Raw genomic sequence first — 24,248 nt, 5'->3', positions numbered from 1 at the left:
TCGTCCAACTAATAACACTATTCTTCAAATAAAAACCAGCCAGTGATTCCTTTAGCAATTAAAAAGCAGTAATCCACAATGCGGTAAAGAGATGTAGCGATTTATTCTATTTTACTGAAAATTTTAAATTGTTCAGATATAAGTGCAAAATTTAAGGCTCATTTTATTCTCATATATCTAAAACTAGGATGGACTGAAGGTTTTCTGTGACCCTTGTGGGCTTTTAAGGATGGATGGCATCATGCTATTTATAATAAATATACTGTATTATTTAGTTCGTGATAGCACCATAAAGGGAAATGCTCATCAATAAATTAAATGCAGTAATGTTTGCTGAATATATAGTATAGAATTTGTCATTGCTGTAAGAATGTACAGTATCACTTATCCAAGACAATTTGTTTGAGTGCTTTATTCTGTGTTAATTTACGAGGGTTGTAATATTTAAGCAACACGTATTGATGTTCTGCATGGATTGTTATCAATCAATCTTATCAATTAACACCATGTGCATTTTACAATTGAATCAGAGGTGCAACCATTGGGACATATCCCCTGTCACTCGAGAATACCATCACAAAAAGCTTTATTTGTATTTGCAGGAAAGGTCCATGCCCGCCTTCTAATGGGCTTTGATTGGCTGTTTTCAAGAGAGCCGGAAATCCCCGCTCTCCTATTGGCTGCGAGAGCTTTCTGTTTGGGTTGCCTTCCAGCGGACCGTCTGGACGGGGAGGGGGGCCGTCTGCCTTCCGCTTCTCGGCTGGATTGACACACAATGAGGAGTCAAGGCAGCGTAGACGCTCCATAAACGCCGCTGTAAATAAAAACAGCCATCACTGAGGCCAGTGAAACATGGAAAATCAGGTAGGCTGGCTTCCGTCTCTGCTTTTGGACTCTGAACTTTTCACGGGGAAAATACTGGCTGCTTTCTCGCTGGTTGGGCAGCAATGAATCCTCTGTTGTAGTCGCTTGAAGAGAGCGGTGAAGGGAGGGAGAGCGAGAGAGAGGGGGAAAAAAGCGCTGCTTCTGCTGCCGCTGTACAAGTCGTAGTTGTTTGGTTTCTGGAGCTATGCTAGCTGGCCACTCATACATCGGCATTTACCGCTAACTAGCTTCACGCCGACGCGTCCATTCAGCGCTGCTGCGTAGCCCAAGCCACAAACCACCACACAAAGATGTAGCCACCCGGTATTTAGCTTGCTCTATTTCGGTTCCAAGTCTAATGCAATTATGAGTTACCCTGAGAAGCTTTTGAGAGGCGCTTGTGTCCAGCTAAGCTAAGCGAGTTCACACAACCACTGGAATATCGGCCCTTGGATGAAGGCTAAGGAACCGCGACAAGGCGCCGGGAAAAGGCTCGCTCGTCCTCTGGTCGTGCTGCTCAAGCCAGGGCGGGGGCCTGCCCGATACCTGTCATGCTTGCCCAAGAAACCCAACAAGCACACTACTATTTTGTAATGCTGGCTAACATTTAGTTAATGGTTAACCCGTGTGCCATTTTCTTTCCTTTTGAGTATAATTCCAGTGAATAAGAGGCGACTCTGGCAAAATCCCAATGTGGAAAATTTGAACGCACTCATGCTTTGATTGGAAGCATTGACCCAAAGTGTCCAAATGTACAGTATTAGTGAAGGAGGTTTGATATCAAACTGGTTTTGCATAATTTAGTATAATTGGATGGTAATGTATTAATCACGGAACTCATGTAACAATAGTACTCGCATGCTTTACATTCCATTTTAGATAATAAAAAAATGTGTCCTGTTGGGCATTAACATTTTGTTCCTCTGAGCAATTGGGTGTTCTGTTCCCTTCGGTTCATGGCACACTGGCAACGCTCAGGTAGCACCTGACATCTCTTCATTAACCTTAATTCGAAATTGTGTCCATAGTGCATGGTCTTAACGGGGAAATCATCACCAAAAAAATGTTTACAATAATAACGTTTGTTCTACGTGCCTCCACTAGTGTAAATACACCATTCTAATTATTAATATTGTTTTTGTAAAATCTGTGTTAAGTAGTAAAATCCACCTGTGTTTGTCCATCTCAGGGGTCCGCCATTTTGCCACTTGCTGTCAACTGAAAATGACATTGCAGTTGCTCGGGGCTCAGGTAATAATCAATCATATCTCAGCTTCAGAAAATAGGTGAGCCGTGATTGGTTTACCTGAGCAACTGTGATGTACTTTTAAGTTGACAGAAAGTGGCAAAATGGCCACCCCCTGAGAAGGTTAGCCATCAGAATGCCATGTTCAGACTAGTCGAGGCACATAGAACATATTATTTTCTAGATATTTTTTGGGGTGACTTTCAGCAGGCCTTGACCCCGTGGCCCTTCAGTGCCCGAACTGGAAACCTTACAGATTGACCCATTGCCTCTCCCTTCTCGATTATGACAGCAAATAACATATCGTAGTATATGTCAACAAATTAACATTTCCACACGGTGTTACGAGTTTTAATTGTTTAAATGTTAAGGTTTTTCACTGCATCCTATGTGGAAAATTACACTTAAATATCAGCCCCTCTCTTGGGACTGCTTCTTTGCTTTAGATTGGTGAGTGAGCATTCAGTGGACATGTTCAGCTGCCTGCAACTTTACAAATATTGTCAGTGTTTTTTTGCATGAAGGAAATGCATAAATATGCACACATTATTTGTCTGTGAATGAATTTCCATTCGAAAGATATTTTTGATTGTGTGTTGCACTGGTCCTATTGCCATTCATTGCTTTGCAGACAACTGATCGGCTTGGCTATTACTAAGTAATGCCACTGTCGTGTTTTGTCCTTAGAAGTGGCCATGTAGCCAAGTTTCTATCCCTCTTTTTACTGGACATGTCATTTTGGATGCAAACAGAAATGGCAATATAGTAAATTTAAGAGATGCCACAATTCTGCCTGATTTCTGACACAATGCTCTAAGGGAGATCTGGATGGCCTTAGCACTTCACTTGAGGGTTCCCAAGTTGCCAAATGTTTTTTTATCATGTCATGTTGAGGATGACGGCACAGCAGTTCCTTCCTTCGACATTTCTATGACAACAAGCTACACCGCGGGGCACTGCGTACAGTGGAAAACAAAATCCTGGGACATGTGGGTAAAGCCTGTTGGAGTCAGCACTCAGCAGCATGATCTATGGAAAGCTGGCAAAGAACATGGATGCCAATGTGACGTCAAAAATACTGCAATAAAGATGGTAACCCATAACAGTGAAGAATAAAAATATGATGATCACCATACGATTTTGCTATGTAATATCCTTCAATTCTACACAAAGACAGGCTCACATGCCATCGGGGTTCTCAGTCGGTTATGTTGGACCCACCGGGGCTTCTGCGCTCTCCGCGTTCAGAGTACCCTACTTGGTGCCAAATTGAAGCTTTTTATGAAGCGGAGGGAAAACTAAAGTCCTCAGTCGTGGCGACCGTGCAGATGATTTAAAAAAAAATCAGAATAATCAGTGTTTAATGATTTAGTGTTCAATGTGTTGTGCTGTATGTGCACATTTGATAATAAAGTTGTATCCAATCCAAATCCAATCCACATAAACACACGTTTGCAGCTTTTTAGTTTGATTGTTGTGCAAAATGGGACTCACAAATAAAATTGTTTTATGATGACAGTTTCACACTGGAACAACTTATCCCACAATACTGTAATTCCTTCGTAAATTTTTTTTTATGGGAAATTGGAAGGTAACTCGTCCCAGAATGCGATGCATTTGAGATGACATGAGTTGACGTTAGTGGAAAACACAGGTTCATGTTGCGGCTCAACCGGAAGCGAAAAGAGTTTTACACTTCCAAACTGCAAAGTGGTAGGCTAATGGGCTCTCTTATAACTATGCGCTTATATATTGCCCAATGCATCATCTTGACACAGCCAGATGCACATCTCCTTTCTTCCAAACTGGACCATGATCACTGGCCGTGGTTCGAATTGGAGAACCACTTTGTTTGGGAATGCTGATAAGAGATCAGCTGTTTTTCCTGTCATGAGACGTGTGTGTGTGTGTGTGTGTGTGTGTGTGTGTGTGTGTGTGTTTGCGTGCGTGTGTGCGCACGCGTTCTGCTGGGCATGACTGGATCATTGGCTATGTTATTACTGATTTCCTGCTTTCCCCCCCATATGTGTGACTTACACACTTTGTTCTTTCATCAGGGGGGGAAAAACAACAGTGTGCTTTTTCCTGCCCACACTAAAGAAATTTGAAAGGATTTTTTTAACCACTTTATTTTGAGCAATGGGCAATTGGACATTGCTCTCATCCGCACTCTCAGAGCACGGCAAATATATGCAGCGCGTTAAAAAAAAAATCCAACCTGAGCTGTATTTACATTTTGTATTTTCATATTCTCAAATTATGGAATTGAAAAGTTTATTTGGCACATGTGGTTGACGGAGTGAAAAAAAAAACAACCATAAAAAGGCAGCGGTAATGACTGGACAACAAAAAGTGCACACTTTGCACTCACTTGTTCTATTATAGTTTGAAGCATACGTTGAAGTCACTGAGGGTGTAGTGGTACACACGTCGGACTTGTGTGCTGGCAGCGTGGGATTGGTTCCCACTCAGTGACGGTGTGGATGTGGGTGTGCATGGTTGTTTGTCACTATATGTGCCCTGCGGCTGACTGGTGACCAGTTCTGGGTGTAGTCTGCCTTCCACCTGAAGTCAGCTGGGATAGGCTTCAGCAACTCCCCGCGACCCTGTTCGGTGTAAGTAGTGTTGAAAGTTGATGGTTGGATGGATGGATACGTTGGTACACATACAGTCAGACTCAATACCGCTCTTATCACAAGCATACTGCAGAGCTAAAATAAACATCCTTACTGAGATTTGTGCTGTCGTTTGTGAACGTATTCTCAGAGGTGAAAAATAGCCACCATGACCACTTCCCTCTTTGTGACATTCCAAAACAATCATGTAACAAAGAGCCTTTCATCCCATTAAAATTGATCAGTTTCCAAAAGAGTCGTTACGCATAAACTGGCAGAATGTCAATGCAACACAACATTGTTGAGTCGAGTCACACGCTGTCCATAATGTGGCGTTGGCAGAAAAAATGACTCCGCCTGTGTTTCCTTCTATGCCCACGAGCTATCTCTGATGATTTACTACTCTACTGTATATTTCTACCAGAACAACCTTAGAAAATTGGGTTCACTGTCATGTATGATATTCACATTTTGACAAAACTCGTTTATTCTACGACACCCGAATAAGCTAAGTAACCCTGGTGTCCAGTTTTATTGGTAATGTGCGAGAGATAATCCCCCCCCTTGTTACATGCACTATTTTTTCAATGTATTTTTGCGCATGAGTCAGCAGGATTTCAAAGGTGCACAGTTCAGCTGCAGGCATTTCGTAATTTCCGGGACGTGAGCAGCTAATTAATTGTGGAGTCCATGAAAATGCTTCTCGACTGTAACATCTAATATAATAATAATAATACGTTTCATTTATAAGCGCCTTTCAAAACACTGAAGGACATTTTACAATCAAAACAAGAACAATAAAACCACAGATAAAATTATAAATAATAAAAGGAGAGATGAATTTAAACTGAATATGCGATTTTAAATAGTTTACGCCGGCAACATCGCCGTCGCAAGGAGCACTAGCTGACCCAGCCAGGCTGGCTAGCACGCCGTGTTCCGCGGATCGCCTGCTGTTTCTGCCGTTGTCTTTGCGTGGCCGGCGGGAGGACGACCAAAAGGAGGTGATGCCCCTGGAGCCATCGAGGTGGAAGCCCCGACGAGATCCGTGGCGGATGCACCCCTGCAGCGCAGGCGGGGAGCCCAACCACCGGAAGTGGAGCCCAAGAAGCCCCGCCACCGAGCACCGCAGCAGTCCACCCACGGGCAGACGGAGGAGCGACAGGACGGTCCACAGCAGCGTAGCCCAGACACAGGCCCCGTCGACCCCCACCACAGAGCGCAGAGGGGAGGAGAAGGCACGGGGCCCCGTCCAACAGCCGAACAGGATTGCCGAACAGGAACAGCCGATTGTCTTTTTTTTTTTTTTTTAATTGACTTCCTGTGGCCACGCAACAGTGCCACTTTCGACTTGGCATGTACATGAAAGCGTCTTCGTCAGCTTCTTGTGGACACATGCAATTCTTGAAGCATTTTTTTTTGGGAGGAAAGAATCCGGCTCCATTTTCCCAGTCGGGGTCCAGAACTCAACTCAATTGAGATACATGATCATTTCATATCAGACATTCCGATCATGTTTGTGAACGAAATCTTTTTTGTAAAAATTGTATGAATTCCAAAAGTCCTCCTGACCATTTTGCAGGTCTGAGCTGCAATGAAAGGAAACATTTGGTTGAAGTTCTTGCTGCCAAAGGGTGCTCCACAAGTTATTAAATCCAAAGACTTCACATACTGTTTACCCGACCTACACTGAGATGTTTACATGATGTCCAGTTAAAACATGGCACCGCAGAATTGCCCCGTGTGCTTTTAGTTGAAAAAAAATGTCATTTGTCGTGAGTCATGATGTAGATGAAGATCAGACCTCATTTCGTGAACTATTAATGGTGAAATCCAGGCAAGTCCAAAGGGTTCGCAAACCTTTTACGTGCAACTGTTTGGAAATGGAACATGTTGTTCTTTATTGAAAAAGCAGAGATGAAAGTCCTCCGGATTTTCCCGGAATTCCGGGTTTTTCAAATTTTTATGAAAATCTCTCTGGAGAATTGAGGAAAATTTGCCTAAAATTAATCCGGATATGAGTTGACAACATTGAACGAAGACGCGTTTGAGTTCGTTGTTTTGCTTTCACGGGTGTAGCTATGTTGAGACACGAGCACTAGTAACAGTGAAGAGATTTTTGTCTCTTTCTAAACACACTTACTGAACCCCAGTGGAACGAATAAGACACCGTGGACAAGACAGTTGTCGTAAAAAATATATTTGGACAAAAAGGGAAACGCACAGATTGGCAGAAAAACGTGTCCGTCCGACTTCGAGTGTCGTCTCGGCTAGTTTAGCTTAGCTGTTGTCGGGTGTGTGTCGTCGTTGCGTCGGCACTGATTGGTTGAAATCAACAGACGCGCTTGCGTACATGTTCGCGCTGAAGCACGCACAGCAGGGAGCAGCGGACTATCTACTGCTGAGGCTTGCTGAGCTTGAGTGGCGTCGCCATTTCTCGGAGATTTCGAAATTTCGTCCAGAACGGAAGCCACAAAGGGTGCTCGTGTGCACACAAAAGGAAGATTAGTCATTGAATGTCGAGTATTTGAATCGCGTTTTGTGTAAACTGATTCATGCGTGATCGACCAGGCGTGTGTGTATTCATTTATTTATTTATTTATTTTCCCGGGATTTTCAGAAAAGTCCACTTTCATCTCTGAAAATGTAAAGGTCAAACTTTGAATACATTTGCCTATAATTTTGGTTTGACAAACAGCATGTTTTGGACATTTGAATTGTTGGGGAAAAAAAGAATAAGATAAGATAAGAAAACCTTTATTAGTCTCGCAATGGAGAAATTCCCAATTCACAGCAGCAAAGTTATGAAAGGAAGAAGTAGAACAACAAAATATAGAATACTGTTCAATGTTACTCAAAGCCATTCCTTAACACGATCCCCATCATATTGAACGGCTTCGTGGATTTGATGGCAATGGCTGATTATGTGTAGAATGAAATTTACTATAGTTCATATAGTAGAATAGGAGTATAGTATATACTATATATATATAGTATATCCCATATAGTATAGGAGAATATCGATTCATAGTTTTAATTTCCTTCATAATTTGCCTTTTTCTTACTTGTAGGATTCTGATTTGGTTATAATAATAATAATAATAGATTTTATTTATAAGCGCCTTTCAAGACACCCAAGGACACTTTACAATAACAAAAAACACAAAACAATACGGGTTGAGCAGCGGCAGCCAAAACGCGCCAGCGTTCACTCAAATTAATGTGTTACTGACTTATTCTCGCAGTTCTTGACAATAGCAGAATTGGTGATTGTTCCGTACATGCTTGTCAAATCAAATACAGGACGGTTGTTCTTCGTGAGAAAGCAGTAAAGTGTTTGAATGCACAAAGCATCCAGCTGAATAAACTTGACCTTTATTTGACCTTGCTTCGATCATTAAATTGTTCAAAACGTGTCGAGAATGGGTGCCATGGTTTGATTGGGTGCATCCTTCTCAATTCTCAGGGTCTTTTTCTTCTCTTCCTGACCTTGCACCTGCTGGACATTTCCGACTAAATTGAAAGGGCCAAGCATTGACAGCAACTTTTGTTCTCATGTTTCCAGTGCACAGTGCAGGTGAAACTGGAATTGGGCCACAGAGCTCAGCTGAGAAAGAAAGTCACATCAGAGGGCTTCACCCACGACTGGATGGTGTTCGTCCGAGGGCCAGAGAACGGCGACATCCAGCACTTTGTAGATAAGGTTGTCTTCCGCCTGCATGAGAGCTTCCCCAAACCCAAGAGAGGTATGACAGCCACAGCGTTCACACACTCCCTCAATGACATATTTCACACTCACATACCTAATGTGATGCACATTAGCGAATTGACTTCTTTAAAACCGAGGATCCAAATCAAGGGTGCCCATTATGCCGATCGCGATCGACCGGTAGATCGCGGACTGGTCCCATGTCGATCGCGAGGGGTGTAGTGGAGGAAAAAAAACCGTTTTATGTGTTAATTTACATTGCTCTCTAATCATCCTGTCTGTCTCATTTTCACAAAAAGTATTTTTGAATCTGGAGGGCCGAGGGAAGCACTTTAAAACGGTAGGTGTGAGCTACGATAGTTAACAGGCTGCAAAAGTGCGTCGCAAGCCTCCGTGTCAGGCTGTTGCTCATCATGGCGTGCGTGTGTAACTGCGTGCGCGGTAACGGGTTGATCGTGGGAGGTTGATTGATCGAAAAGTCGATCTTCGGTCCAAAAAGTTTGGGCACGCCTGATCTAAATTAACAGAGAGGAAAATGATTAAAACAGAAAGAATGAAAGACTCGAGTGTGAAGACTCAATATGAAGATGCAATAGAAGCTTCATGTGGTTTTAATGTTGTTTAATGGCCTCGTTTCTGTTATTAGGTGTTGCGTAAACAGAATGGTGCAGTAAACATAGGATTTTATCATGTAGATGCAATAAATATATATTTTAAATCAATTAATTAAAAATTCTATCAATTAAATTGAGTAAATGTCTCTCCATTCATTCATCGATTTTCTACATTACTTTACCTCATTAAGTTTACGACATTTATTTTATGAATGTAACGATATTATATTCAGTATACTTATTTATAATCAATATTTATTGATATAATAAATGAATTTGTCCGAATAGACTGCATGTGTTTACTTTTGCGCCCGACTTGAATTAATTTTGTGATGGTGTCTTTGGAGCTTCATTAACATGTAGTGACCGTGACTCTTTTGAAGAACTTAGAGCAAATCTTCTGGGTCTTGTCATCTTTGAGATTTCCATTTCTGTTCTCAACCGGGTAGCCCAAATGCTCCCGCACTGCCTCAGTTTCAGGATTGTTAGTCATACCAGCCCTGTTTCTTCCTCTCCTGTGGTCCGCTCTCCTCATGTAGTTGAAAGGAACTAGCATTAACAGTCGCCACAGTTTTGCTCACTCCTTTCAAATGACTGCCACTAGAAAAAAAGTCATAGTCATATGACAAAGTCATGTGACACGCAGTTGGAGGAGGCTCGCTGACAAAAAAAATGTCTTCACTTTGTTTCTTTGTTTTTCAATTAACCTGAAATAGTAATTATTATCTGGATTGGAGGCACAAACACTTGCTGTTGAAAGTTTTTCGGCCTTTTCAAACCGCACGCACGTACACTAGTCGATCCCCATTCGTTGTCTATGTGCTGCCACGGCGCAACAGCTGTCAGTTAACTGTGAATACATTTTATGTTTAAAAAAAAAAATCCTTTTCAGTTCCCTGAATTGATCGCATGGCGCAATGCATTTAATTCATGACATTGTAAGGACGTTAATCCTTGCCATATGTGTTTGTGTTACCAATAGTTGATTGTGTGTCAGATTGATATTTAATTTACGCAGCATTGAAAGGTGTGTGTGTGTGTGTGTGTGTGTGTGTGTGTGTGTGTGTGTGTGTGTGTGTGTGTGTGTGTGTGTGTGTGTGTGTGTGTGTGTGTGTGTGTGTGTGTGTGTGTGTGTGTGTGTGTGTGTGTGTGTGTGTGTGTGTGTGTGTGTGTGTGTGTGCGTGTGTGTGTTCACGCTACAGTGATCTCATATCATGAAAATAGAACATTTAAGTAGAAGGATGCACTGGTGATTTTGAGATGAGGTACGTTTTAGAATTGTGGCCAAGAACTTCAACCCTTGTTTCATCTTGAAGAGTTCAAAATAGCAATGGGAGTTAGAACAAAACCTATAGGCTTCTGCTAGAAAGCAAAATATATGTCCGGAAAAGCCCGCTACAACATCTGAACTTTGTTTGGGGCTAATCAGAGGCATTTTAAATGGTGGCAGATGAGTCCCACTTAACATGAGTTCAAATGTGATTGGTTAATTCAGAACACAGCGACTTCCCCAGTCGCCGTACAAAAAGGTTTGCACTTTGCAGATGAATGCAAACACATGATTTCAGTCATTTCATTTTACTTGCCTTCTCGCAAATGGGTAAGTGTACAGGTTATTGGCCACCTTAATGTCGGAACAGATTTTGACACGATTTATCCTTCTTTTTTTGTTTGTTTTGTTTTTATGTCACTACTGGTCAGTAAATGTTATGCACGTAATGCAAATGTCTTACTGTTTGATGCAGCTGCAGTATACATTGTACAGTATCAGCAATTCTCTCACAAGAAACTTGCCGTTTTCACACAAGCGGCATGTCGATAGGTGATGCATTTGGAACCCACAAGAAGAATACAGATTTATGTCGCTGCACATGGCTGTTTTTGTTTCTTCCCCTGACTGATGAATTTACCCAAATTTGATTTTTTAAAAAAACTATTCAGATGAATGTTGCGCCTCTGTTTGTGCCTGCAGTATGCAAGGAGCCCCCATACAAAGTGGAGGAGTCGGGTTACGCAGGCTTCCTCATGCTGATTGAGGTGTACTTCAAGAACAAGGTGAGGGGGTGAAAAAATGAAAAAACAGCAATTGAGCCAGTTAAAATGGTCAGTGTCTAAAAAGACTTTTTTGTTCTTCAAGTATTATTCTAGAGTGGCTACAATTTGATGATGTTTAAAAATTGACAATTTCTATAGGACACGCCTATATCCATTTTTAACCAAAAGAAGTCTTTAATTTTGTTAATGGAGCAACTTCTTCGCTTTTTTCCACTGTCGAAGAAATACAGTTCCTGCTGAATCCAGAAGTAATCTGGTTAATTATGTGCTGGCAACTATTAGAAACGTTTAGTGTCGGACAATGCCAGTCCAAACACATTCAGAACAAAGTAATTATATTGTCACTTTGTCATTTCTTTGAGTTGTTGGAGTAATAAATAGTCAACATAATGTTGTCTCCTTACATATGCTACTAAAGACCTTAGTACTCAGCTCTCGTTTGTGAGTGCGTTATACCTAAAAGCATCACAAATTCGCTCTGAATCCTCCGAGTAATATTTGTCTTACCCGTGTGCATGCTTCACTTGATGCTGATTGGCCGGTTTGCTTTTGTCTACTCTTTTATAGCGACATGATGAAATTCTCTGTGAAATTTCTTTAGGAAGAGCCAAAAAAGGTGTGTTTCAACTATGACCTATTCCTGAATTTGGAGGGCAATCCTCCTGTTAATCACCTTCGCTGTGAGAAGCTTACCTTCAACAACCCCACCAAAGATTTCAGGAAAAAGCTGATCAAAGCTGGAGGGGTGAGTTTGAGCCCAATGTTCACTCCATATTATTTGGACACAGCAACAGATCTGGTAAAAAAAAAATATATATATATATATATATATATATATCCGAATAACCCCTATTCGCTTTGTTTGAATAAAAAAAATGATACATTTTATATATTGTAGGTATTGGTGGTTCCGGAGGTGGCTGAAGCAGTGTCAAGGCCCAGTCCAGACTATCCAATCCTCCCCACCATCCCCCTCTCAGCCTTCTCAGATCCCAAGAAAACCAAGACCTCTCATGTGTCAAAGGTTGGTTACGCTGCCAAGACACTGCCTGTCATTTTATAAGGACTCAGTTCAGCTTCACTTTCGCCTTCCTTTGGGCTACAAATCAAACCTTAGTAACTTTGAATATGGGGGAGGGGGGAGTGAAATTATTTTGGACTTGAATTTCTCCACCGCACCTTCATTTGTCATTCATATATTTTATATATATATATATATATATATATATATATATATTTAATTTGTGAGCGTTAAACTATGTGTTTGCTTTCGTCGCTTTCACCTTATGCCTTCAATGCGTCACATCTGCCTTCCAAGTTGGCTAACCCAAGCTCTAATTGTTACCAACTGTCATTGTGCATTAGCATGCATATTGAATTAGTCAACCATCTTATTTTCGAGGACTAAATGTGAACATCCCCTGCATCGGTCAGCCTTGCCTCAATTAAATATATCACAAATAATGAATATATTCAAATCTTCATCTATCCGTTTCTCTTGACCCGACTGCAGCAAAACTACAAAGTTTAACTCTTTTCGGCAAGTCACCTTTATTTCAAAGACGATGTCATTCACTGTGTCTTAACAGCATATTTAAATGCTTTTACAAACAACCAGACTAAAGACATTTAAAAACTAAGTACAGTCTTAAAAGGTAGCTGACCAAAATGACTAAAACATCCTACAGTGCAATAAAATGATTGTGGAGAATTTATTTTAAAAATGCTTTTTAAAAAGCATAGTTTTAAACCTAGATTAAAAAGCACTCACTCTTGGGGCAGATTTAAGCTTAATTGAACCCACGGGTTTTATTGCAGATGTAAGGTCAGTTTCATCATGTGACGTGTTATCAACATTGATCTGATTAGGTCTCTTGATAGGTGAGCTGATCTCACCAGAGTCACGAATGGGCCATGATGGTGTGAGGGGTTTTTTTTCCTTCAGTCATCCAAAGCTTTGTCAATATTTCCATTTAATTTAATTGTAGATTGTAGAAATAGAAGCTATCCCACAGTGCATATAAAAAGTCCACACACCCCTATTCAAATGCCAAGTTCATGTGATATTCCACTACTTCTGTTCATTTCTCATGGTGCGAAAACCGCAGGTTTTTTTTCATCAATTTATTTGCTTTGGCTGCATCAAACATTTCTTAACAAACATTTCCATTACATGCAATATTTGCTGACTAATAAAATGTACTGTACTATATAGTAGAAAATGCTCATCAGTTAGTTGTTTAAAATTAAAACATTAAAACTAAACAAGACCAAGGAAGTTATTTCATTTTCTATTTTTTGCCACAGTTAATGTGAGCTTTTTGAAAAGGAGAGTACAAATAAGCAACTGATAATGTGATTGCACAAGTGTTTTGGACATGAAGTTGTCACATTCAAACTCAAAAATTAAGTCGCAGTCAGCACGCATTGGCCGCCATTAACGTGCTTCTGATGAACCCCAAATAAGGTTCAGATGATGTAGTGAGTGTTTCCGCTCATTTTCTTTAGTCACGTCTTCCAGCACAAGCCATAATCTTCTGCAGAGAGATTCTATAGCAATTAGAAGGATCTATTGTTCAAAGGTGAATCGGTTAGAAGAATGGTATGAGAGAATTTTAAGGCATCTAATATACCACAGACTTTTGTGAAAATAGTCGTGAGCAAGACCTGTACATCTTGAACAAAACTGGTGAAAAAGAGAGACGAAAACTGATAAGGTAGCGTGTCGGGAGGCCAACAGCAACACTGAAGGAGCTGCAGAGATTTCTGGCAAGTTGCTGGATGTTTTGCACTGTGCATGTTTCTTCATATGTGTCGGTGTAGCTATTGGGTAGGGTGGCAAGATGGATGCCTTATCATAGAAAACCCATCCCCACAAATCAATTGACTTCAAAAGATTATGTTAATGGTGGCAGAGTTTTGAGATGGTTTATCTCGGTTTTGTTTAGATCACAAAAAGCTGGCATTTCAACTGGGGTGTGTAGACTTTCTATACATCAGGGGTGCGTTACATTCTGCGGCCACGGTTCCATGTTTATATCTCAAGCTGGTGGACGGGACTCAAACTGCGTTTTGGGATATTCGTAATGTTTAGTTGATCATCTGATTGTTTTCTACCTTCAGGAACCCAGCAAAGAAGGAGGTGGTGGCAGCAGCAAAGGACCCAAACCGCACAAGATGACCAAGGAGCACCGTGAAAGACCCCGGAAAGACTCGGAGAGTAAAACCTCGTCGAAAGGGGACATTGACAGAGATGGAAGTAGCAAGAGCGGCCGTGACTCTTCCTCATCCTCGTCTTCGAAAAAGCCATCAGAGATCAAAGTTAAAGAAGAAGTCAAAGTCCTGCCCAAGGCAGCCTTCAAGGAGCCCAAACTCACCCTGAAGGAGTCAAAGATGGAGGGCATGTCTCCAAAAGGAGGGGGGGCTGGAAGTGGAGGGGGTGGCGGTGGGGGCGGGGGAGGAGGCGGAGGAGGAGTTGGGAGTTCTGCAGAATCCAAAGCCCCCAGCAAAAGACCTTCTGCTGTGGAGTCTCCCAAACCCAGTGCGAAGAAGCAGAAAAAGGGCAGCTCTGAGGGGCCCAAAGGTCCGTCTGGTGGTGCTTTCACAGGTTCCCCTCGTGTGTCGTTGTCTTCTGCTGCCAGTCAGCCCTACGCTGACAAGAAACACTCCAAGGAAAAAGGTCGCTGGGCCAAAGGCAAAAACGACACGCAGGATTTGAAAGAACCCAAAAAACTACCCGAGTCGGAAGAGTCGAACTCAGAAGATGAAGCATCTTCCAAGTCTGAGGTATAATGTGCACTGTTGGACCGGTTTTGAAGGCCATTCTGTGCTTGGATTGATTGATTGATTTAGCCAGCAAAAGTGCTGAGATAATCTGCATCAAAATTAATTCCAAACTGTCGGACTTCCCAAGTCCATAGTCAGATGTATCAAAGCATTCTTGACCAGATTAAGGAATCCACTCATCATACACTGTATGCTTTAAAAAAAACAAAACATCATGCCTCTCTCATCCGACAGCAATCAGCTCCTTCCAGTCCTTCAAACTCCAGTTCCAGCTCGGACTCCAGCTCAGACTCTGACTTTGAGCCGGGACAGAAACCGGGACAAGGTGCAGTATTTTAACTTTGATTCAAAGGATAACATCAATGTCTGTGTGCGGCCTATGTTTACCAAATACAAATAGGCGTCCTCAGAATGTCAATACTGTAAATCTTGAAATCTGTCGGATAACAATGCATAATCACAATCGAAACAAGGATGAAGCGCCATTTGTAGTGGTCTTTGTTTCTTCCAGGTCCCCTGCGATCCATGGTGGAGGAGATCCAGTCAGAGGAGTCAGACGATGACGACAGCAGCTCAGAGGACGGGACCCCCATTAAAACCAATCCCCCCAATCGTGACTCTCGGTCAGTCTTTTCAGGGGAGCTATACAACTGCACCCCCCCCCCCCCTCCTCCTCCCCCAGTCGGACCTCTGACACACAACCATAGATAACATTGACCCATTTCGATGGCAATTAACGGGACGTTCAATGAAACGTGACTCAGCTTCACATACGGAAAGTGAGCAGTCTGTGTGTGAGCGACCTAACGACCTTGTCCCTCTCCCCTCTGTCAGACTGAGCCTGGACAGCGAGAGTGACAGCAGTGATGGCTCGCACCGCCCCAGTCGAGACCCTGCCCCACCCCCGCAGAAACACAGCTCCTCCAATAATAAAGTGAGACCCCGTTTTGAGCCTCTGCTCAGTAACTTATTGGCGAAATTGAAAGAATTAATTTCCGAATGATGACAACAGTTTGATTTGTCTCAACTTGTCAGATAGTTGTTACAAATGAGCAGATACTTGGCTCTGGCTTTTTCATCTTTGGAGATGTGTTTTTTGTAATAAACAAAAAAAGAAATAAATTCTGGGTTTGTAGGCATTTATTCTACCATTTGCTTTTGCAACAACCCCCGTCTCCTGTTTTTGAATTTCTCTTTGTGCGTGTATGTGTGAGTGCAGGTGTCTGGCAGGAAGAGTCCAGACTCCTCGTTCCGTTCCGAGAAGGTGTTGAAGAAGGGATACGACAAGGTAGGAAGGGTAAATACCTCAACTTTTTCTGCTTCAACTCACACGTGTATCATTTTAGCCCATGTTGAGTAATTCACTTCAAATAGATTGCTCAATGAACAATGAATATCGCCTTGAAAAAGGCATTTGTATTTTACTTTACAATTATGTCCTGCTGTTCAATAACATTCTCCCCCCTCCCCCTTGCTGCAGGCGTACACAGAAGAATTAGTGGACCTCCACCGCAGACTGATGGCATTAAGAGAGCGTAATGTCCTGCAACAGGTGTGTGTTCTTGTCTTGATCAAGGCCTTGCTTTTGGCTGTTGTCTGGAAAACAAAATTGACGCCAAACTGTTTATTGGGCCTTCTGGTTTTGATCCTTTGAGCAAGCTGAGCATACTACATTTCCTCCGTGTCCTGGATTCATTGACGTTCGACACCTAATTCTGATTTAACGGCTGTTATTTGCCCATTAAAAGAACACGTAAGGCAACATGCGGGCACAGATGCCCAAACTGCATGTACGTAATGAAGGGGTCCTCCACAAGTTGCGTTGGTACAATGGTGATGTCACCCAAATTTGTATGTGCCGTGCTGGGTCCGTAGTCCATCATTACCCACACTAACACAGTGGTAAAGTCTTAATTGCGATCACGAAACACCTTCTAGCCATCGGTATAAAACAATCCAAGCATGCCTTCTTGTGCTGTACAATGACGTACAGTATTCTTACACTGGGATGGTCGTGAAGCAAGAACCCGAGACTACAATGGGCAGAAACAACAAGGAAGTAAACCGTAAAAACATGAAAAGTGGTTCCATACCATCTGGTTGGCCTGGGCTGGGTGCTCCACTGGCTGCTATGGTTTATGTTTTCGCTTGAGTTCAGATTTACAGCTGGCGGGTTTTTGTTGTTGTTGAATATTTGTTTTTGTTGTCTACATCGCCGATTGATGTATTTCGATGACGTCAGTTGACAGGGTTCATTTGATCTGTCTGTTTGTACAGCAGCCGTATTGACACATATCTGATATGTCTCAGTGGACCTTTTATACAGACATTGGCAAATGTGTTGATAAAAAAAGGGAATATATGCATATTTTGCATGTATGTTTGCACATATTGTTTTCATCTGTGTTTAAACTCATTCTAGACCCCAATTTTTAAATGTATTTATTTAGTTGCTTGCTTACTTACTTCCTAAGTCTTGGAAAAATTGGGGAAAAAATAAGTATCTGGGGTTGAACGTGTGGAGTGTGAAAAGACATATAAATATGTCTTTGGGAGTGAATGAGTTTTTAAATAGCATTTTTGTCATCTCGTTATGAAGTGCGTGTGCCTTTTTTTTAAACAATGCAGATTAATTCATTGTTTGTGGTTGTTCAAAAAAATATATGGGCAGAGGACCTTGAAAAAAGAATCGCAAATTGAATGTCATAATTGAGTCAGATGTCTTGTTATTTTGCACTCTTGAGTTCTATTGCTTCAGCAGCTCATTTAGGCAGCCAACTCTCTGGGTCTGAATGATTTGCTTCTCTGGCTAGTCAAAGCAAAGTAAGGAAATCAATTATGCTACATTGCTTAAAGGTGAATCTTCCCAAATCAGATGTGAAGGAAAGACCTCATTCTTGACAACGGCCTTTTTCTGGTTCATATCTGACAAATATTTTCAATTGGTACTTCATGCTGCACATTTTGCTCACGTGGGGTGAATGATGTGTCCGCGTGTATGCATCTCAGATCGTCAACCTGATCGAGGAGACGGGCCACTTCAACGTGACCAACACCACCTTTGACTTTGACCTCTTTTCACTGGACGAGTCCACCGTCCGCAAACTACAGAGCTACCTGGAGGCGACGGCCACGTGACAGCAAGCGGAGACGGTGGTCGCGACATCTCCTCGAGGAGCGGCTCGTTCATCGGCCCGACTGAATCACTGAACGGCAAGCAACCACACAACACGCGCAAGAACAAAGAAGCACACATGAAGACGCCGCACTTTGACGCCACGTCGGCGAGGGGCAGCGGAGAACCGACGGGAGGTTTAGGAGGGCGGCGCGGCAACGGGAGAGTTGCAGATGACGGCGGGAGAGGAGCGCCACAGGAAGTCAGTCAATGACACGACAGAATTTTCCACAGGTGTCATTTTGGCTCGCCGACTTGTGGAATTCATCCCTTTCCCTTTTCAGCTCTTCACCAACTCTCCTCGTCCTCCTCCTCCTCCTTCCCATTGACACTCCTTACCGGCCAGATCACTCCACATCCCACCCCCCTGCATTCAGCTGCGTTCGGCCTTCACAGTTACTGACGTCTCTTAGTTTGGAACGCACGCGCATGTACCTCCCAGCTTCACACGCACACACTGTACACGTAAAACCGTGCGTGTTGCACACCCCTGTTTAGATGGCATCTCTACTTTCTCGACATCTAAATATGCATTGTGTTGACTTGCCCCTTGCACTGAAAGCTGAGCTGTGACCTCCCGCCAACAGCCACTCTCCTTCTCCCTCTTCAAGCGCCCCCCTCCCACTGCATCCCTTCCATGTCAGCATGCACCAAAGGGCTTCACTGCTGGTCGCTGGTGCGCTCCTGAATCGCCTACTGGTGGGTTTTTAACACTAACAAACGTAGCCATACTCTTCTCCCAGAATCCAAAAATAAGGAAAAGTAGGGGCCATGCGCCCCTCCCCCTTTTTAAATTTTTTTTTTTATATTGTATTTTTCTACAAGTACATTTGTGTTTCTACTCCCAGATTTGCGGTTAAACGACCTTGTGAGCTATGAATGTATATCGCTTTTATTTTTCTACGCCCAACAGCAACAAGCCCACTCTAGTGCCTTTCTGCAGTGTGAAGTGGGTGTTCCCAAGCATCCTCCCCTGCTTCGCTTTGGGAGGGGGGGGGGGGGGGCCAAGTGTTCATCGGGCTGCCTGATTATTCAGTATTGTCTTAATGGCTTCCTTTTTCTTCCTCAGTGTCCTTGTAGGCCGTTGACCCTCATAGCCCTCCCTCGTCATTTCTGTAGAAGCTGTACAATGTTTTGACTAGTGTTCATGTTCTTGCTTTCTGCCACTAGCTCAGTGTTGAATGTGGGGGGGTGGGGGTGGGGGTGGGGGGTACGTGATATGAACTAGCTGGAGAAACTGTTGATTTGGGCTGCTGTGTGTATGCGCTCTGGCTGGCATGTGGCCTCCGGGAAACATGAGGTGGAATATCAAATCTTCAAGAGCTCAGTTCAGTCTAATCAAAACGAACTCCAAACAATTGACAGAATTCTTCAGAACGCTCTTGAGGGGGGGGGGGGGGGGTGCTCAAGGGGACAGGGAACCTAACCAGTTGACTTCCTCGTCCATGAAAGTCATTGAAATGTTCACACAAGGTTTGAAATTGCATGTTGATGTCACAAGATGGCAGCCAAGCACTAGCCTCTCTAGATGAAACTCCTCCCTTCGCGTCAACATAGTTTCTTGTTACCAAGAAACCACAAGAAGGTAACAGGCAATTGTTTGCCAGAGAAACACCACGCAGCAGCCCACCCAGGTCGAGGTCCACACCTTCACCGAGCGCGTCCTTTGCCGCTCTGCCTTTTGTGTATTTATTCTGACCTTTGTGTAGCTTTAATACTCTCGTGTCTGCGTGTTGTGGGGGGGCCGCCCCTCTGCTCACTGTAAACGCCGTTGATTTGAAACAGTCTCACCCAGGCCTTCACCAGCCTCCCCCCCCCCCCCCCCGACCATCCGGCCTGTGCCTCTGTCGACAAAACCTCCGACTCCCAGTAACTGTGAGCAGGATGACAACAAGCCTGGTGTCGTCTTCTCCATATACGTCCTAGTTCATGAACTCTGACCGTTTGACCTGCTACTCTTTTAGCCCCTTGTGTTGGCGACTGGGGCGTTGGAGTGGATGTTGACCCAAGAGAAGCCCTGCCGTGTCCCCACAGTCAATGTTTTATTTATGGACCTCTGCACTTTTGGCTGTGATGACTTCAGTACTTAAATAGTTACCTAAACTGTATTTTTAAGGATTTTATACAATATTTACATGCAATATGATATTAGGTTGTTGTTTTGCCAACTTGTTTTTGTTTATTTAACTGTCTTGAATTTGGGCATGACCTGTCACCATTAGTCGCCAACAAACATGCTTCTCAAAGCAATTTCTTTGGCCTGAACTGTTTTTTTTTGGGCACGCTCCCTGTAATGTTTTTGTGTATGACAGCTGAGCACCAAGAAGCAGGCGTCGCTGACTGGCAGTTGTTTGCTGGATGACCTCAATTTAATCACTGTTCTGCTTCCAGTCACAATAACTGGACCACAGCGTGGACGCCACACTTTTGTTCAGGGAGCTGTTAAGCTAAAAACAAACAAAACATTTATTTTTTATTCCTTGGTGCATTTTGATTGTTGTTTGGTTTCATAGATGGTGCGCTCCCTCGGCACAAACACATAATAGGAAAGGAGCGGGACTTGAGAATTGGAGGCTAAGGGTCAATAATCTGCTGTGTGCATCTTTACAAGTTAAAAAGAAACAAAAAACAAAACTTGAGAGTCCAAATGTTGATGTTTGTGGGCAGGGCGTATGTGAATCTAGAACGGTTATTCATTTCTTTGACTGGGCAGGGACAGGGGGATGTTTTGAGGAAATATCTGGCATCACCTGGATGTGGTCAATGCAGAACAAACCAACTGGAGTGCACATGAGCAACCCAATTTGGTCAGACAAACTTGGCATTGGAATGCCACCATGTGGCCATATGATGCAAGTTGTCAAAGACAAAACGTGTTATTTTAATTTTTTTTTTAATCATAATAAAGTCATGAAATACTGTTGTCGTGGTCTCGTCATTGACCGCCGGCTAACCCGGTCACAGGGTTCATATAGAGTTCATGTGGCTGCGTGTGGGGTAAGGAAAAGGGCACGTAGGGCTAGTTCGGTCCCATCACGTGCTAATTTTCCATCAGGGGGAAATGTTTTCTGGTGGGAGAGGCCCTTATTACTTCAGGGCTGATCAATAGTCTCTGATCTCAAAGCACTGTGATGGAGGCGACACCATCAGCGACTACGCTTTTGAGATTTCATGTGACCTTGTTGACCTTTTGGTGGCCTTTGTTATGTCACTGAGCAAGGTTGGTGAAGATGCCTGACTGGCAGAAATGGTTGGAGAACAGCAACACGTTTGCAGTGATACTGTCACCTCGTGGCACTTTGTAGGATCATCCAAACCAGAGACCCGGGCTGAGGACTGGTACCGGTCTCTGGGTTATTTGGTACCGGGCCGCAGAGAAAAAATAAATAACTTACATTAGTTCTGTTTTATTCATTTTGGAATCTAAAAGATGTTTTCTTTTGAAAAATTACCGGATTCTCTGTTCCATCCATCACTGTCACTTGTGACGCAGATCAAGGAGCACTTCTCAGTCACATGATAGGTTACCGCTAAAATGAAACCCAGGAGCTAGCAAAAGGAGTAAAAAAAACAAACATCTTTGGGAAGGGGAAAAGGCCCAGCCAGGAGACAGAAGAGGAGCCTACGACTTTCACGAAAAAGAAGGCTACATTTAATAGACAGCAGTGTTGTGTCCAAGGACTGGCAACCCGAGGCCAAGGACTTGGAAAATTTTCCGAGGCAAGGCCAAGGACTTGAGAAATTTTCCGAGGCCAAGGACCAAGGACTTGCCTCCAAGGCCAGGGACCAAGGACTGATTTTGAAGCTGAGGCCTAGCCGAGGACATGTATAAAACAATGCTATCATACCACTTGGCAGGTCTTCATGATTTGCAACACCCCTCCATCATAACCCCTTGCACTCCCTAACGCTTGAATGAAGTGTTTTTATTCAAAGAGTAGAACAGTCAGCGTACGTGTTATTTATACTGAGAAGAATAAAATAAAATCATATGGTATACATTTATGAATTAATGTTTTAGTGCAGTAGTTTCTTAATATGAAGTAAATCAACACTCAACAGGCATGACATGGCACGGAACACAAGTTGAGAAATGACTTTGCATAGAAGTCATTCACTGACTGCAGAAAAAGCGGTAATCTCTCAGTGATAATTTTACAGTTTACCGGCAGCGAGTCCCAGGGGACTCGCTGATCAGAAAAGTATGAGTGCCATTATGGATTGAGAGAGTCCCAAATTTTGAATTCTGAAAGGGTCTACTTATTCAATTGCATGTGATAATAACACAAAGAACAACATATACATACAATGATAAACAAATGCTGCAAAAATTTAAATAATTCAGGAGCAGGCCTGAGGATTTCGGAAATTCATGGTAACCGTTTTTCGGTTTCGTCGGATTACCCAATGGAAAACCACGATAACAAATGTTGGGTTCCGTAAACGTTCATCAAACGTATTTTTTTTTTGGTTTATTCCAAAAAATAAATGGATCAAAAACTGGTGTACTCATGTGGCATCATCAGAGTATTTTTTTCCAATCTCACACTGCAAAGATTAATTGACTGGTAATCATTAATACAGGTAAGTATTGATGTGGCTTGACATCCTCTTCCCAAGACGATGCATGTGTAATCTACGATCAATTTGACGAAAGAATTTAACACACGTCATCATTAGTTCTACCAACAGTTAACATTAGCATTACTACACCTTGTGACGAATGTTTTATTCATAAAGTTACCATGCTACAACCAGTAAATTATACAATAACCAATACTGTTTCATAATATTATTCACAGCGATTAGCCTACAAATCTAATGACCAATTTGCCTCGTAATCGTGCCTCGCGTCGTATTTCGCTCTCGCGTTCTGTGCATACGTCACAGGTGAGTTTAGTGATACGCCCTTTGGACGATTCATACAAAAAATCAGACAAGCATTCCCATTTCCTAAATATCGTAATTAGTAGACCTTGGTGAGTTTTTTTCGCCGCCATCTCAAACTTTCATCCGCGCGATTCCTCAGTTTGCGGACTAAAATAACAACCCGCGTGCGCACATAACGTCATCTGTTGTGACCCCCCCCCCCCCAACACTGAAAACAAAACAAAGCGAAAGTAAATTAGAAGAAACACACTCACACACCACACCACATCACAAACACACATACAGGCGCAGTGAAATCGCGTGGATCACACAGTCAATTCAAGTGCGGTGACTTTTATAATTAAACTATTTTTCGGTACCGTGAAAAACACGGAAACGACACGCTACCGGTAACGATTGTTACTGTGAAATCCTCAGGCTTGCCGTAGTTTTTTTGTTTTGAATGAGAAATTTCCTTGCGTCCCAAAAACGCACATTGTTTGGAACTGTGCGTCCTGTGGGAAAATTATGCGTCTGGACGCAGAGGTAACGAGATGGCTGATCTCTAAACATTCTCTGAGTACTACTATTATTACCACTCCCACTAATACTACAGTAATTAATTTAATACCTTCAAATTCACAATAATCATAAACATTTATTAAATCAACCATGATTTTAAACTATGTATTATCAATATTCATTATTCCAAACATGAGAAAGCATTCAGCAAACATTACTGGAATCGAGCAAAAGGACTCCAAATCCCAACGGCCAAACCCAAAAGTGAACTGCCGACATTATTGACTCCAGCTGTAACGCAAATTACTTGGTTCAAACAAACATTCTAGTGCGACCGCACAAACGTGACGACTGTGCAAAAATAACTAAATAAAAGACACCACTGTTACAGAAAGGCTTTACACGCTATTTAAACTGCCGATCGCGAACGCAACAAACCGTGATTGAAACTAACTGTGATGCCGCTCTTTATACGTTGCGCTAACTGTTACCTGTCAGTGGTAGACCCGACCCTCTTAAAGCGCCAGAGTTAAACCATCAACATGGGTTTCCTTGGATGGAATTTATTAGATTCGTTCGTGATTTTTGCGGTCCTTATGCAAGTGTTTCGAGGCACTAATTCCTCATTGTGTCCAATGACCGGCAATCCGAGACCAAGGCAAAGGACTTGACTCCCAAGGCCAAGGACCAAGGACCAAGTACTTGACTCCGAGGCCAAGGCCGAGGACCAAGGACCGCCCTCGGTCCTCGAGGCCAAGGACCGGCTCGAGGAACACATCTCTAATAGACAGTA

The 24,248-nt window shown here is 42.8% G+C and overlaps 1 protein-coding gene across 3 annotated transcripts; it reads left to right on the top strand.

The window, feature by feature from the left end:
- Nucleotides 1-718: 718 nt before the first annotated feature.
- Nucleotides 719-20,987, top strand: mllt1a (MLLT1 super elongation complex subunit a). Of its 3 annotated transcripts, XR_015101425.1 has the most exons (13): nucleotides 719-864; nucleotides 8,291-8,471; nucleotides 11,021-11,103; nucleotides 11,705-11,848; nucleotides 12,002-12,127; nucleotides 14,227-14,889; nucleotides 15,124-15,214; nucleotides 15,401-15,512; nucleotides 15,724-15,823; nucleotides 16,109-16,186; nucleotides 16,370-16,441; nucleotides 17,899-18,266; nucleotides 18,349-20,987. XR_015101425.1 is itself a non-coding variant. In XM_086116229.1 (12 exons), the coding sequence occupies exons 1-12, from the start codon at nucleotides 853-855 to the stop codon at nucleotides 18,025-18,027; spliced, it is 1,782 nt and encodes a 593-aa protein (XP_085972355.1). In that variant the 5' UTR covers nucleotides 719-852; the 3' UTR covers nucleotides 18,028-20,987. The 3 variants fall into 3 exon arrangements, 2 of the variants coding, with proteins under 2 accessions (XP_085972355.1, XP_085972354.1); XM_086116229.1 differs by having other exon boundaries at nucleotides 16,109-16,177; nucleotides 17,899-20,987; XM_086116228.1 differs by having other exon boundaries at nucleotides 17,899-20,987.
- The last annotated feature ends 3,261 nt before the right edge of the window (nucleotides 20,988-24,248 follow it).

Source organism: Hippocampus guttulatus, chromosome 7 (assembly GCF_054856545.1).
Source record: "Hippocampus guttulatus isolate MCC_2025c chromosome 7, RoL_Hgut_1.0, whole genome shotgun sequence".
Taxonomy (NCBI): domain Eukaryota; kingdom Metazoa; phylum Chordata; class Actinopteri; order Syngnathiformes; family Syngnathidae; genus Hippocampus; species Hippocampus guttulatus.
This window is presented reverse-complemented; position numbering and strand designations above follow the sequence as displayed.

Excerpts from the sequence above, each read along its gene's own strand:
- mllt1a (XM_086116228.1), top strand. Across the intron at positions 11,104-11,704 it reads AGGTGTACTTCAAGAACAAG|GAAGAGCCAAAAAAGGTGTG; the intron begins GTGAGGGGGTGA and ends AAATTTCTTTAG. Across the intron at positions 11,849-12,001 it reads AGCTGATCAAAGCTGGAGGG|GTATTGGTGGTTCCGGAGGT; the intron begins GTGAGTTTGAGC and ends TATATATTGTAG.